The sequence below is a fragment of the Xenopus tropicalis genome, chromosome 3 (genome assembly GCF_000004195.4).
Source record: "Xenopus tropicalis strain Nigerian chromosome 3, UCB_Xtro_10.0, whole genome shotgun sequence".
NCBI classification, from domain to species: Eukaryota; Metazoa; Chordata; class Amphibia; order Anura; family Pipidae; genus Xenopus; species Xenopus tropicalis.
In genome coordinates, this window is record NC_030679.2 from 42,131,274 (window position 1) to 42,145,204 (window position 13,931).

The 13,931-nt window shown below is 38.5% G+C and overlaps 1 protein-coding gene across 1 annotated transcript; it reads right to left on the reverse strand.

The window, feature by feature from the left end:
- Positions 1-678: 678 nt before the first annotated feature.
- sfxn1 (sideroflexin 1) lies at positions 679-13,158 on the reverse strand. Its single transcript, NM_001016244.2, is given in 11 exon segments — positions 679-1,089; positions 2,241-2,288; positions 2,864-2,913; positions 3,009-3,058; positions 3,816-3,943; positions 4,289-4,374; positions 5,535-5,610; positions 6,705-6,803; positions 7,710-7,880; positions 8,763-8,935; positions 13,095-13,158. Coding segments are annotated over 10 exon segments (969 nt in total). The 5' UTR covers positions 8,927-8,935; positions 13,095-13,158; the 3' UTR covers positions 679-992.
- Positions 13,159-13,931: the final 773 nt, after the last annotated feature.

The window sequence follows — 13,931 nt, forward strand, 5'->3', positions numbered from 1 at the left end:
TCTTTGCCTACACTACGCAGATATCACCCTAGCTTAACAAATCTGATACTTTGGCTGCTTGACCAGGGTCTGAGCAGAGGTGAAGAACTCTTTGAGTTCTCTTACTGTGCTATACTGTGCTTGCACAAAGTTAGAGTAGGGTGCAATCTAAGAGCCCTGGGCATCACTTTGGGCATGACCAGCTAAACAAGGCTTTAAATGGATTCCCATACTATTAAACTAAGCTTGTGCTTGTCAAGTCTTTGTGCTATGAACCACTGCAGCATTGTGTTTGCAAACTTAAAGAAAGAGCAGTTCACCTTAAAATTAACTTTTAATTTTTTTTATATAATGTCCTATTCCTAGCAACTTTGCAAATGGTCTTTTTTATATAGTTCTCATATAACTTGCCTTCCTCTTTTGCTTTTTTCCAGCTTTTGAATGGGGGGGTCACTGAACCCAGCAGCCAAGGAACTATTGCTCTGTGAAGCTACAACTTTACTACTGTTACTTTTTATTACTTATCTTCCTATTCATCTTGAAATCTCTCATTAAAAACCACTACCTGGTTGTTAGGATAAGACCCTAGCAACCAGATAGCTGCTGACAAACCAAACTGGAGAGCTGCTGAACAAAAAGCTAAATAACTGAAAAGCTGCAAAAAAAAAATAAATAAGAAAACCAATTGCAAATCGTTTTAGAATATTAATGTCTACATTGCAGTAAAATTTAATTTAAAGGTAAACTACCCCTAAATGTCAGCATCAGGAGGTCATCATTACTAATCCGTAATGGATTGGCGCTTTTAATTTCAGATTGGCTACTCTTGTTAAAAACAATGAACATTATTTTTTGTCTTTTTCACAAGTGTATAAAACAAGTATGGTTAGGTTTTTCCAACTAAAAGGGTCAAAGAGCTGCATTCTCATTTTGTTTTGTCCAATACTGTTGGCACATGTTCTAAACATGAATTTTAAATGATTGTTGGTGGCTCTCTAGTCGGTTTGCCATAATTACAATCCTTTGTTGAAGTAAACCCGCTCCAACCCAGGGCTGTTTTCTTTAATTTTTGCTTGAAGTTCAGGCTCCAAACGGGTTACAGACATTGAGCTGAGCAAACAAAAAAAGATTAGTAATTAACAAGTATAGAGTAACCTTTGGGACTCAGTAGGAATTCAGGATATGAGAGTCTCTGACATGTGAACTGATAGTAATAACACACACTATATAAAGGGAAAGTTCAACTTTTGATTTAGTTTTAGGCACTGCTGTGTTTTTGGTAGGGATGCACCAAATCCATGATTCAGTTTGTGATTTGGACTTTTTCAGCAAAATTCGAATTTGGACAAATCCATACCTCTGGCCGAACTGAATCCTTAAAATCATGTGAAATATAAACATGGAAGTTGGATTTTTTTCTCTTTAACCTTTCCTTGTCTTAATCTTTCACAAAGGATTTGGGGTTTGGCCAGATCCTAAAATAGTAGATTCGGTGCATCTGTTTGTAGGGGGCAACCTGAAACACTTCCTATTCATGTAAATGGAATGTGATCCTTGATGGGTACTGGAATTTTCTCTGCTGTCACAAAGTACAACAAACAATATACTACAGGTGCCATTGCCTTGTATGATGTTGCAGAAGTACAATTATTTTTGTGTTGTTGGCATTTCCCCCACAAAAATTAATAGAACATATAAAAGGTACAGACAAAAATCTAAAAGTATCTACTGGGTGGAACATCTCCATATACACATAATGATACAATATAAAAGTTCACTGCAAGGGGCTGTCAGAGGCTGTACAATGAAACTATATCTGCTACCACAAATGCAAAGGACTGTGATACATGCTCTTAAAAGAAATGCTTAGAAATAACAGAGGTTTTGTTATTCTGAAAATAGTAATAGTTTAATTGTAATTTGAGGATAAAAACAGTGTGGTTTCATTAATGACTCATTGTCACGCACAGCTAAACCAACAAACTAATCCCAGTCAAAGGGAAACTGCACACAGAAATTGACGTATTTGCTGAGACTGCATGGTGAGCCACTGAAAAACTTCCCTTCTGACACAAATTCTGTAGTTCTTAATGTACCAAGTTACTTTACGTAGCAGTCATTATGGGGCTGAAATGAATGTATGCTCTTGTGTCCCATTGTGCCTGTTTGTGCTACATCAAATAATATTATTCAAAAATGTTTGTGAGGCTAGAATGCTACAGACAATGTCTTACTGACACAGTTTGCAGATGCAGACTTACCTTTTCTGGGGAAACAGCGCACAACAAAGAGGCGTGGCAAATACCAAACTGAAAAAATATAAAAACACACATGGTTTGACTTCCTTGCAGATCATTAATGAGATGTATACATGCTGCAAGTGTGCTAACATTATGTAAGACCTGTGTCTTGTAAACTCAAAAAAATTGCAGCTATTAACTGTATGTGCCCCATTGTGCACTGCCCTAGGGCATTTAGGACAAAGACATACTGGGCAATTTAAAAAAAAAAAAAAAAATCATAGCGACTAATTCGGCCAGCACAAATGACACGTGATTAGTCGGCCCACTTGTGTTAATCTACAGCGGTAAATCGCTGCGATCATGTTTTTTTAGTGACTAATCTGTGTGTCTAAGACATCCTAACTGAAGCGCAAACCCTGTACTTTTTGGTGATTATCACTACCCAGGCAGCCTCTTGTGCTTGGACATGAGTACTTCATATCATCACCTTCACATTACATAGGCCCTGAAGTAAAACAGTATGAACGCCAGTGCTGCCAAACCAGGAGAGGGCTGGACAAGGCCTTGGCATTTGTCTCAGGGAATCGGTGTACGGGGAGAGTAAGAAAGCGACTCCTGTTAGGCAAGTCCTAAGTACTTACCAAAATCCTACTAATCCTACTTGTATAGGAGCACTCATCCAGGGGAATCGCTAAATTGAAAACAAGAACATAGTATGGATTTAAAATGCTTAAAATTAAGATTTCTGTTTAGCAAATCAGAAAAGTATAAAGGAATCAGACTTACTTTTAAAAAGGCTTTCTTTTCCAAAGCGTTCATTATGAAGGGAGGAATGGCTGTAAATCATGTGCAACACATAATTAGAAAAATAAAGTAACATTTAAGTAGGGATGCACCGAACCCCGGATTCAGTTCGGGCCAAATCCAGCCTTTTTTTGATGGATTCCGTTTTGGACGAATCCACGGTCCCGGCTGAACCGAATCCCAATTAGCATAAGCTAATTAGCATTCAGAAAGGGTTACAGTTTAGGGGGAAAAAATTTTTTCGCCATGTGTGTACCCTTCCCGATCCTAATTAGTGTGTGCTAATTACGATTCGGTTCGTGATTCAACAGAATCTGTCAAGGTGGGTTCGTCCGAACCCAAAAAAGTGGGTTCAGTGCATGCCTATATTTAAGATACAAACATGTATCATTTTTAGGGAAGGGAAAAAACAACTTTATAATTCATATTCTTAGCTTAAAAGTACATGCCTGCAGTAGATCGTAACATTTACAATACCAGCTGTCAAGGAGTTGAATGACAGAAACAGTGATTTTGCATTTCTGGGTTGCTCTTTAATATATGTGCATGAAATATTTTCTGGCAACATGGCTCAGCAGGCAAGGGGTTAAATTATCTTTGAAATTTCTTTCATAATGGTGGAAATAATTCACATTAAAAATCAGGACAATGAGCCACAGGGTAGCAACTGAGCATTTGCATCACTCCCTATCTCACTGCACTACCTCTCTTCAAGCTCCACTGTAGAAGCTGTTGTTTCATGATAAACTACAAAAAGAGAAGACAAATGATAATGATAATGATACCAACCCATGCCAGGAGCAGCCATTAAGATCCGAGAAACAACTACTTGAGAAATGGCCTGCTTAGCAGCGTTTGGAGATTCACCAATTCGGTTTCCGTTCTCATCTGTGACTGGAATGCCATATTTCAATTCCCTGCAGAATTAAACCAACATACAAACTTCTGAATCAGCATAAAGCAATCACATTATACAAACATGGCCAAGGAATTCCTTACAGTCACAATTACAGATTGCCTGAAGCTCACATGTATGTCCAGGATTCAACCACACTGTCTGTGCACGTATGCTAACTCAGGGGGCTGTATGGATAAACCTCAATCTGTCTAAACTGCTTAATACTAAGTTAGTCAGATGTGAGAAAAGCCAGTTTTTCATCAGTCCATAAGGACCAAGTGCTTTGGCTATCACCCTGAAATAACATCTACAGAATTTGGCATGGTATTACATTTGTTTGAAACAAAGTGTGAGACTGACTTACCTTTGCCGCATTAATGGAATATTGATACAGTTAGCAGCAGCAACAGCAGCGAAGGGAACAAATCTTCCTATAAGTGGTGAAACATGCTAAAATAACAGGAAAAGAAAGAAAAAACAGGTGTTATGGATGATGCGGTTCAGTTACAATTGAAAAGTTTGAGATTGGATATTTCTGATTTGCAAATTTTTCTTTTATAAAGTGGCTTCTAATGAGATTGAGGTAGCTATGGAAGCATAAACAACCTGTTCTGTCTCTGAAAAGCAGTTGAACATTACAAAATAACAGCTTTTAATGAGGCGGAACACTGGTGGCTGAGCACTGGATTTATAACACTAAACATTACTGTAATTTATTTAGCTAATAAAAGATACCCCTTTATCTTTACTAAAAGCAAATGTCAACTGTATCAATTCTTAATATGGTATATTCTGGCTTGCTGGTAAAACAAACAATTAGATATTTATTATAAGTCAAATACAGTTACACAAGAAATTAATAGTGCACATCAGAAAGGACTTCAAGTGCATTAGTCAATGCCAACAAGCTTTTCATTATTTTATTTTTATTGTTATATCAGCGAAAGAAAAATCAATGTACATTTGTGTTGGTCATGGGTCACTGCACTGCCTCCAACCTGCACAATATTGGAGTGAATGCACCTTTAAAAATTTTGTGCATCATATCCAATCATTGATTAAAATAACTTACCCGATACCTGGGGCTGGTGCTCCAGTTAGAAGAAATCTGCACCAGCCCAGCATATTTCTGAGTGAGCACTATAGAGTGGAAAAGCCGGCTTTTTGATTAAAGTTCGGCTTGGCACTACTGCAGGAAGAGGATCGCTCCATGGTGCTCACTCAGAAGTACCCTGGGCTGGTGGTGCAGTTTTCTTCTAACAAGAGCATCGTCCCAGGGTGTCAGGTAAGTGATTATAAAGACTGGGTGGTGCCTAACATCTTTTTCAAATTCCTTTGGTGTTAAGGGCAAATCTGCTTTAGCCAGCTAAACTGATAACGATGTAATCCACACACAAGACATTTTTTATTAATGCAAAGCAGAGAAAACCGCTCCTTGTACCAATAGGTACAAGATCTTACAGTTTTTATGAACAGTCCAGATATACATTTCCCTTTATCCACATCACATCTCATGTGGATGAAGAAAGTTGCTCAACAGTACTAAAATGGGTATTAGTTTTACTGGTAATTGTGCAACAAAGACAAAAAAAACAAAAAACACAAAATACCTTGGTTAGTGCATTAAGTCCTAGAGCTGTGGCAACAGCACCTGTGGTGGCAGAAACATAAGCTGTTCCCAGTTGGCTAAAACAACAAGAAGTAAAAGGGTTTGCATGTGCATGGTAAGATTGTGTTAAAACACACTGCATGAAATGGTGCAGCACTAAAAGCAAAGGGTAAGTAATGGTAAGAAAAATGATTCACTTTAGTATATTAAGAAACATTACAATTACTACATAATAGTACAACCTACATTGTTAATAGTTCTTCTCCAGCTGCACACTGGCTCAATAGCATACCTTTGTTTATGGGAACAGGGCATCCTGGTCAGCCAGTTGGCTTAAAGCACACTACCGAAATGTATTACTTTCAATATATAATGACCGAACAGGGCTGTGCGTAATTTGTTTTTTAAAATGGATCCACTGAAAACCATTTTGGTATCAGTTGCACTGTTTACAGATGGAACAAATTTTATTAAAGCATCTGGCATGTACAGCCCACCATTGTTTTCACAGGAAAATGGGTGTGGCCACGTGTGCCACATGTACTTCTGCATGTGTATTTTAATGGTAATGTCTTTAAATGTTTTCCCTGACACAGGTTTTATTTGGTTTGCAATCTATAATGTTAAGGTCCCCAAGCCTCAACCATAAGGGCAAGAGGAGAAAACTGGAATGAATTAGGATTAAGTTCATGATGCAATAATAATGTATGCTTTTATATGTTAATTTTACTTAGATCCATTTTAATTGGAACTGATCATTCTGTATATGATGTTTTAACATTCTAGACTTTTAATTCAAGAACTAAAAGAAAAAACAGTTATTCATTTTGAGATACACAATATACATTAGTTATGATCCGATAACTGATTCATAGCTACTTCTGTATTAAATAAGTCCATTTGGGTAACCTGGATATCTTTTCCTTTTCTTAAAAAACTTCTGGAGGTTTAACTAAACAGCGTTCTTAGAGTCATAATAATCTTAACTGACACTTTGCAGTAAGCTGTAAGCAGCCCAACATGTCTTTTCAGACTGGAGTAGTCCTGACAAGGGGTCGCCAGCCAAATGTTTGCAAGTGACAATAGTACAAACATGTGCAGGCAAAGAGATGAAGCTCCAGTCAGATCAGGCAAGAACAGCATCAGGTTCCACTGTCACACATCATCCTACCTGACTGTGATGGGGGCATCTCCACTTCTATTTGTGTAGTTGACAATGGCATTAAAAGACTGGTTAATCCACTGCCAAAAGACCACAGCTGGTGTTGTTCTAGGAAGAGAAAAGAGCACATTAAAATTAATTCATGTGACATGACACTGGGCAGAAGTTTAATAGGCTCTATCAAACCATCATAAAATGTGAAGAATCTGTGTCTCCTTTGCTTAATGACAACTGAGAATGAACTGAGCAGGGTTAATATAATTTTCTTTCCTCTGTTATAGGCAATGAAGCAGTCATTCTGAACAGAAATTTTACAAACATGTTATATTTCTATATATGCAACCTAAATACTACATAAGTACATGATATACTGTGAATATAAGCTGTCAATATATAAAGAAAGTCTTGTATTACTGTGTGTACAGTTTATCACCTCATACCAAATTCAAAAGAAAAAGGATCTCAGGAAAAGTACCGTTGTGGCACTAGAGTAAATATGTAAATACATATTTACTCTAGTGCCACAAAGGTACATTTCAGGAGATGGTCTCCTATTGTACCATGCACATAAAGTATAAGCTAAGACACTTTCTTGCGAACCTTCAGATTGAATACATATATATTTTTCTTACCTAGCTTACATCAAATCATAAAAATAAGAAATTAGTATGGCAGTATGTGTGTATCTGATAACACATCCCTAAGGGAACTCTCCAGATGCAAGCGAGATGCTATCAGCTCTTTTTTCTGTCGCAAGCTGACAATTTCTAGAATAGACATTCAGTTTAAGGGTGAAGACACAAGGAGCTACCAGAAGCAGCTACTAAAATAGACAATGTTGATCATTTACTGATAACAGTCTCAACATGTGTTTTAGCAGAGGCAATTCTATGTATTGTCTATGACGGGGAATTCTCTCGCGTTCAGTAGCCGCTACTAGTAGCTCTGTGTGTCTTCACCCTTAAGCTACAGCTTGGTGAATAAATCTTACTGGGAAAAAACACTATATCTCACCTGTAAAAGGTCATCATGCAGCCAGTGATAGTCATGTTCATTGGTACCTGAGCGGACATTCGTCCAATCAGGATCATCTTCTCACCCGTGTCAGGATGAAATGCTGAATCATAGACATACTTGGCTCTCCACAGTTCATCTTCAGTCAGCCCTGGCTCCACAGTACCCTGTCTAATGTTAAAAAATTACAGCATTAATTGAATATAGCACAGAATATTGAGAAGTAAATATGGTCTTAAAGGAACAGTAACACCAAAAAATGAAAGTGTATAAAAGTAACTAAAATATAATGTGCTGCTGCCCTGCACTGGTAAAAGTTGTGTGTTTACTTCAGAAAGTCTACTATAATTTATATAAATAAGCTGCTATGTAGCCATGGAGGCAGCCATTCTAATGAGAAAAGGTACAGGCACATAGTAGATAACAGATAAAAAAACTATTGTATTCTACAGAACTCATCTGTTATCTGCTATGTAACCTGTGCCTTTTCTCCTTTTTTCCAGCTTGAATGGCTGCCCCCGTGGCTACACAGCAGCTTATTATATAAATTATAGTAGTGTTACTGTAGCAAACACACCAGTTTTACCAGTGCAGGGCAACAGTGCATTATATTTTTATTACTTTAAAGCTCTTTCATTTTTTAGTGTTACTGTTCCTTTAAAGTATTTACACATAATTCCTTATTTTAAAAATCTCTGTGTCCTTTCGCGAAAGCATGATTATTGGACATTTGTAAAGACAAAACTGCCTACTGTCAGGCTTGTTGTTAGGAAGGAAATGTATTCACTGTGAAAAACTGAACTATAATTTATTACCAGAATTGGTCAGAAACTTATAAGGAATTTTGTAAGCTAAGGCTATGATGGACCCTAACAGCTACTGTGTAATATAATATAAATGCAAGTTACATTTTCTTGAATGCCTAGTTCAAGAACATTCTATATGCTTCTTCTGTCACACCCTCAGTAATCAAGACTACCTTTTACAATGCTGCAGGGTGTCCCAGACTACTTATGTTTATCCATTTTAATACACAGGAAGGTTTATCAGCACCTGTAGTCATGAATTATCTGCCGAGCACGTTCCAACTGATCATTGGATAGAAGGATATTCCTCGGATCGGTTACAGTGAAGAAATGCTTGGCTCTTCCGACAAATGTACTCTGATCCCAGCGGGGCTCCTTGATGTTAATATTTAAAGCTAATTCCCCTGACATTTTCAGAATCTGGAAAACAAACACAAAATCAATCATAAGCTTTTATTAAAAAGGGTAACCAACAGTAAGACAGAGATGTTATTTAACACCTTCTCCCACCAACTCACTATACACATACTATTGCAGGCTTATCCCAGCTCAGCATATATACATACTCAAGGCAATCCTATTAAAGAACCATGCAAAAAGTAGAGCTTTCTTACTGTGACTAATGCCAGTGACTAATTCATAAAGTGACTAATGCAACTGCACAATATTCTAGCACTAGCTGTCTCCCGGGCCAAGATGGCTACAATAATTTGTGTATTATTCTCTCTAGGTCATGGATCTGAAAACATGATTAGCATTTTGCTGCCTAATTTGTAGCTTTAATCACCCCTATTACCAGTTTTAGATTTTTGAGTATAGATTTTCTATAACCATATTACTAAAGGGATTCTCATGGGGGTGTGCTAGGGAATTTAATATTACAGTTGCCTTTGTTCCTTTGTAATAGGACACTGTATACAGTGGTATAACAGAATAGGCTCCATGGATTCTTTATCCCAAGAAATATGATCTTTTCTCCTTAACCACTGCAATTCTGTAATGGCTAGGTGATTCTTTTATAGATGTACAGGGACAGATCAAGTATATTTAAAAGGTTGAGTATAACAGTAACAAGACTAAAATAGAATTTAGAAACCTTAAATCCACACACTACAGTTAATATATATTTTTTAAGTAATATGTAACATTAACTCTACAAAATAAACACACAATCCTGCTATTTAATGTCTTCCCAAGAATGGTGTTACCGAGCCTCTTATAAATGAATCTATTATGTAGGTTTTAGAAACATGGGGATCGTGTGGGTGGGGCCCACAATCATGGTTGTTAATAACTAATCTAGAAGTACCATTTTATAGCTGCAGATAAAAAGAAAATCATTTTTGCTTAGATCATCAAAGCATCAAATATGCTTTGCTTAGAATGGACTTTATACAAAATGGAATTCCCATATTTTGAAACTTTATGGATAACAGGTTTCGGGATTATGTATCCCACACTTGTACCACTGTCCAATCGCCACCTAGTCCACCTGTTACATTACCAGGGCTAGAAATCAGCTGGGATGCTGGTAGCTGCAGGGAATGACAAGAGTAGATAACAGTCTGCATTTGTAGCCAAGATTAAGGGACATATTTATTATAGTGTGTAAGCCACCATCACCAGTAATGTTGCCCATAGCAACCAATGAGATCTTTATTTTTCTTTTCTAACTTGTAGGTGACTGTTCAAATGGTTGCTATAGGCAACAACACAGGTGATAATGGCTTACATGCAATAATAAATATGCCCCTAATGGTGGCATATAAATATTCCAATATAGACCTTCCAGTGACAACGGGTACCCCTGTTGAGATTGGCCAGAAGGAGAAGCCTGGAGCTCCTACACTAGATAAAGAGACAGATTTGATGCCTGCTACACTGATAGAACCAAACGACACGAGTGACACGACTGGCTAGAGGGCCAGCATGTGAAGCTGTCAGTGTGTCACTATTGTCAAGTTTTGCTCTGATGTATTATACACATCCATGTGGAAATATTTGTAATCCTGTTGCGACTCCCAAGGTGTACTCCTTGCCTGCACCACACTCCCACCAGTTGAAGGTTCCCTGGTTTGCCTGCTTCAGTTAGACTGAAGTGTAATCATACCCTTAGCAGACAGGAAAACATTACAATACAATAATAAAGGTACCCAGGTCACTTCAGATTTAATAAAAAAATGAATGGAATACAGGGATGTAAGAGAAAAACATAACATATTATGTCTGGCAAAGCAAAATGAAATTTTACAAATTGTATATATCCACTTACACAGGACAGTACACTGGTCATCTTGGCAACTCTGCAAGCACAGAGCGTTTTCACATATCAAGGCTTGTTTGTCAATGAAGAGGGGAAGTTTCTGCATTCCTTCACCTCATTAATATTTGCATTTAAAATAACAAAAGCTGCCCCTAACTGGGACACTGCAGAGAGTCTTGCCAGCTGCTTAACAGAAGGGTTCTGGCACCCCTACAAGCAGTGGCTTCAGCATCAAGCTTACGTTTCATGGAATGTGCCGAGTACAACCAACTGTGATATGCTACTTCCACTGGCAACTTCTAGGCCTACTAGGTAACCGCCTGGCATCACAGGAAGAATTATGTGCCCAGTGAGCAGAATAATGTGAGAAGCACCTTGTGTCTCATTCATAACTGAGCCCCCGCACTCTTACTTCAAAGTGACATTTTTCATGTAAAAATGGATAGTTGTCTCCCCATCACGTCTAATAAATGACACAAAGGTCAATTGCCTTGCACAAGGTCACAGCTGATACCTTTTACTATCTACGCAACTACAAACATGCTGCTAAAGCGCACCATCATTTCAGGGATATCCAGAGAAACCTTGGTACGACCAGCAGCCCGATGAACAGAATTGTGACACCAAATTTAATTGTCAAAGAAATGTGTTGAGGGACATCTGCTCTTGACACATGAATGATTGCTAGAATCTGGTTTCCATAGCATCCCTTGTACATAGAATTCCCATGGGGAGATGCAAAGAGGCTATGTGTGGCAGGAGTAGCACACGCTAACAGGCTTATCGCCATAGCAACAATAGTGCACATTCTCACCAGTGGAATTATCACATTTTGGAAGACAAATTCTCTTTTATAGGTTTAAGCGCTTTGCAAGGGTTTCTTTTCACATCTCATACACACACATACAGGGATATTATGGGCATGGTGTCAGGAATAAGCTCAGATATTGGCATACTGTAGGCAATATGGTTCACTATAGCTTCTCTCTAAAGCCAATATTGTGGTCATATGGTTGATTGTTTTGTCTAATGAGAAATTTGCTGAAAGGGGTCCTCCACTCCACCATAAAAAAAAGTATTTGGGTGGAGAATCCCTTTAATAAGAAAAAATTTAATTGGGACTTAGTAAGATTCACTGGGGCAGGGACTGATGTGAATGAAGAATAATCTCTCCAAAGTGCTGAATATGCCAGCACTATATAAAATATAATAAATTAAAAAGCAATTACAACCCTAAATGTTACATTTTTTTATAGATCTTTTACGGCTATGGGTTACAGAAAGTCCATCTCTCATAGAGTCCCTACTAGGCACATCATAACTAAGCTGCATGAATCCACACTGGAGGCAAAACCATACTACTGAGTTTTCTGAATGGTTAAATATTTTATAGCAGACTTAAAGTATGGAGATCCATAAGACGGAAAACGCCAGATCTGGATAATGGCTCCCATACCTGAGCCACAGTCAAATGTAAAAAGACTTGGGGAGCAACAAACATCATAAAAAAATATGGGGGTGTCCACTAAGGGCATTTAGTAGCCTCTATGCATAAGCTCAGCTTACAGAAGGCTTTGTTTGGTAGTAAATCTTGTTTTATGCTATCAAAACTTGCCTCCAAGTCAGGAATTAAATATAAGCTCCTGAGGCCACTGGGAGCAACACCCAAGGGGTTGGAGAGCAACATGTTACTCCGAGCCACTGGTTGGGAATCACTGCTTTAGGGCACTAGGGAGTAAATGGAGGAGGAGCAGGAGCACAGATAGAACAGGAGGCATTGCACTGATACTATATGTTCTTTAATAACCAGGCAGGATCCTAGCCAAGCAAGGAAAGACTCATTTGCTTTGCACAGTACATAATCAGAACACAAACATGTCACAGTCCCCAGGAGAAGCACATGATACTTACCTTCCAGCAGGGACTGATGCCATTAGATGAGGATGGAGCTACTCACACTCACTCCCCCAATGTTACTGGACAACAATTCCCAACACACTTTCACCCTTCATTATGTGAGAATTCTGGGATTTGTAGTCCAGCAGCATGTGAGTACAAAGGTTAAGAAAGAAGGATTTACCATTATATTCATTCCTACAACTGACTATATACAGGCAATGTAAATGCGCACAGCACACACACACTAAGGCACAGGGTGCCTGCTGGCTAATAGAATCCAATCATGGTTACCGTTACATTCTCTTTGCACCACATGTCACGAATAGTACATAGGCGCACGACTAACATTCCTCAGTACAACCCCGCTAATGGCAAATACGTACTGGGAAGAAAAGTGTTAGCCACAGGGGCACTTACAGTGTTTGTGCTGGAGAAGCGGCTGTACTCTGTCCCTCCGTGTGCTCAGCCAGCCCGGGTAGCGCTGCGGCGACTCTGGGATGATCACGTGGCACCTCGCTGTCACCTTCCTACGGAGAGGCAGAAGGACCAAAATACTTTGACGTAGGATCGCTTGATATAATGCTAAAGAGTTAGGTTTTCGTTCGTGCTGTCAAGCGTGGTTAGTCTGCAACCAGAGGAGTAATTGATGACTATTTGCGTCCAAAAATCTTAAAATAATTTAAATCACTATTTTTTTCTCTCTTTTAGATTTACAGTGATGCTGCAAGTCGTTTGGGCCTGTCAGTCAGCTGGCTTGTGCTACATTTTTTCAGGAGTCGGAACCAGGAGGGCAAAATGTAAACAGACTATATTACATGTGCATGTTTACCTTTTATTATAGGAGACAATTTTGGTTTTACACTTTTAATATTCTGGTGAAGGGCTGAAACCCTCCACACTTGCAGATGGCAGATACAGGAGATAAGTCATTAACTGTTACACAATCAGGGACCTTTGTACTAATGTTTCGCAAGGGCCCTATGCTGAGTGTGCATTTTTTAACTTACATCCTATATGTTGCTTGAAAAGGAGAGCAGTATCTGTGCTTCCATCATTTGTGTGCACTCTTCATTCACTCTCTCTGGCTTGTGGGTGTCTGGCAACTATAACTATAAACAATTACAATTCTGTACCATTTCTGAAGTAGTCAAGTTACTCTTCATGATCTCACTCTGAACACTATGGAGGAATCAACATGCTCCCTAGACAGTGTACTAGAACTTATCAACATGCTCCCTAGACAGTGTACTAGAA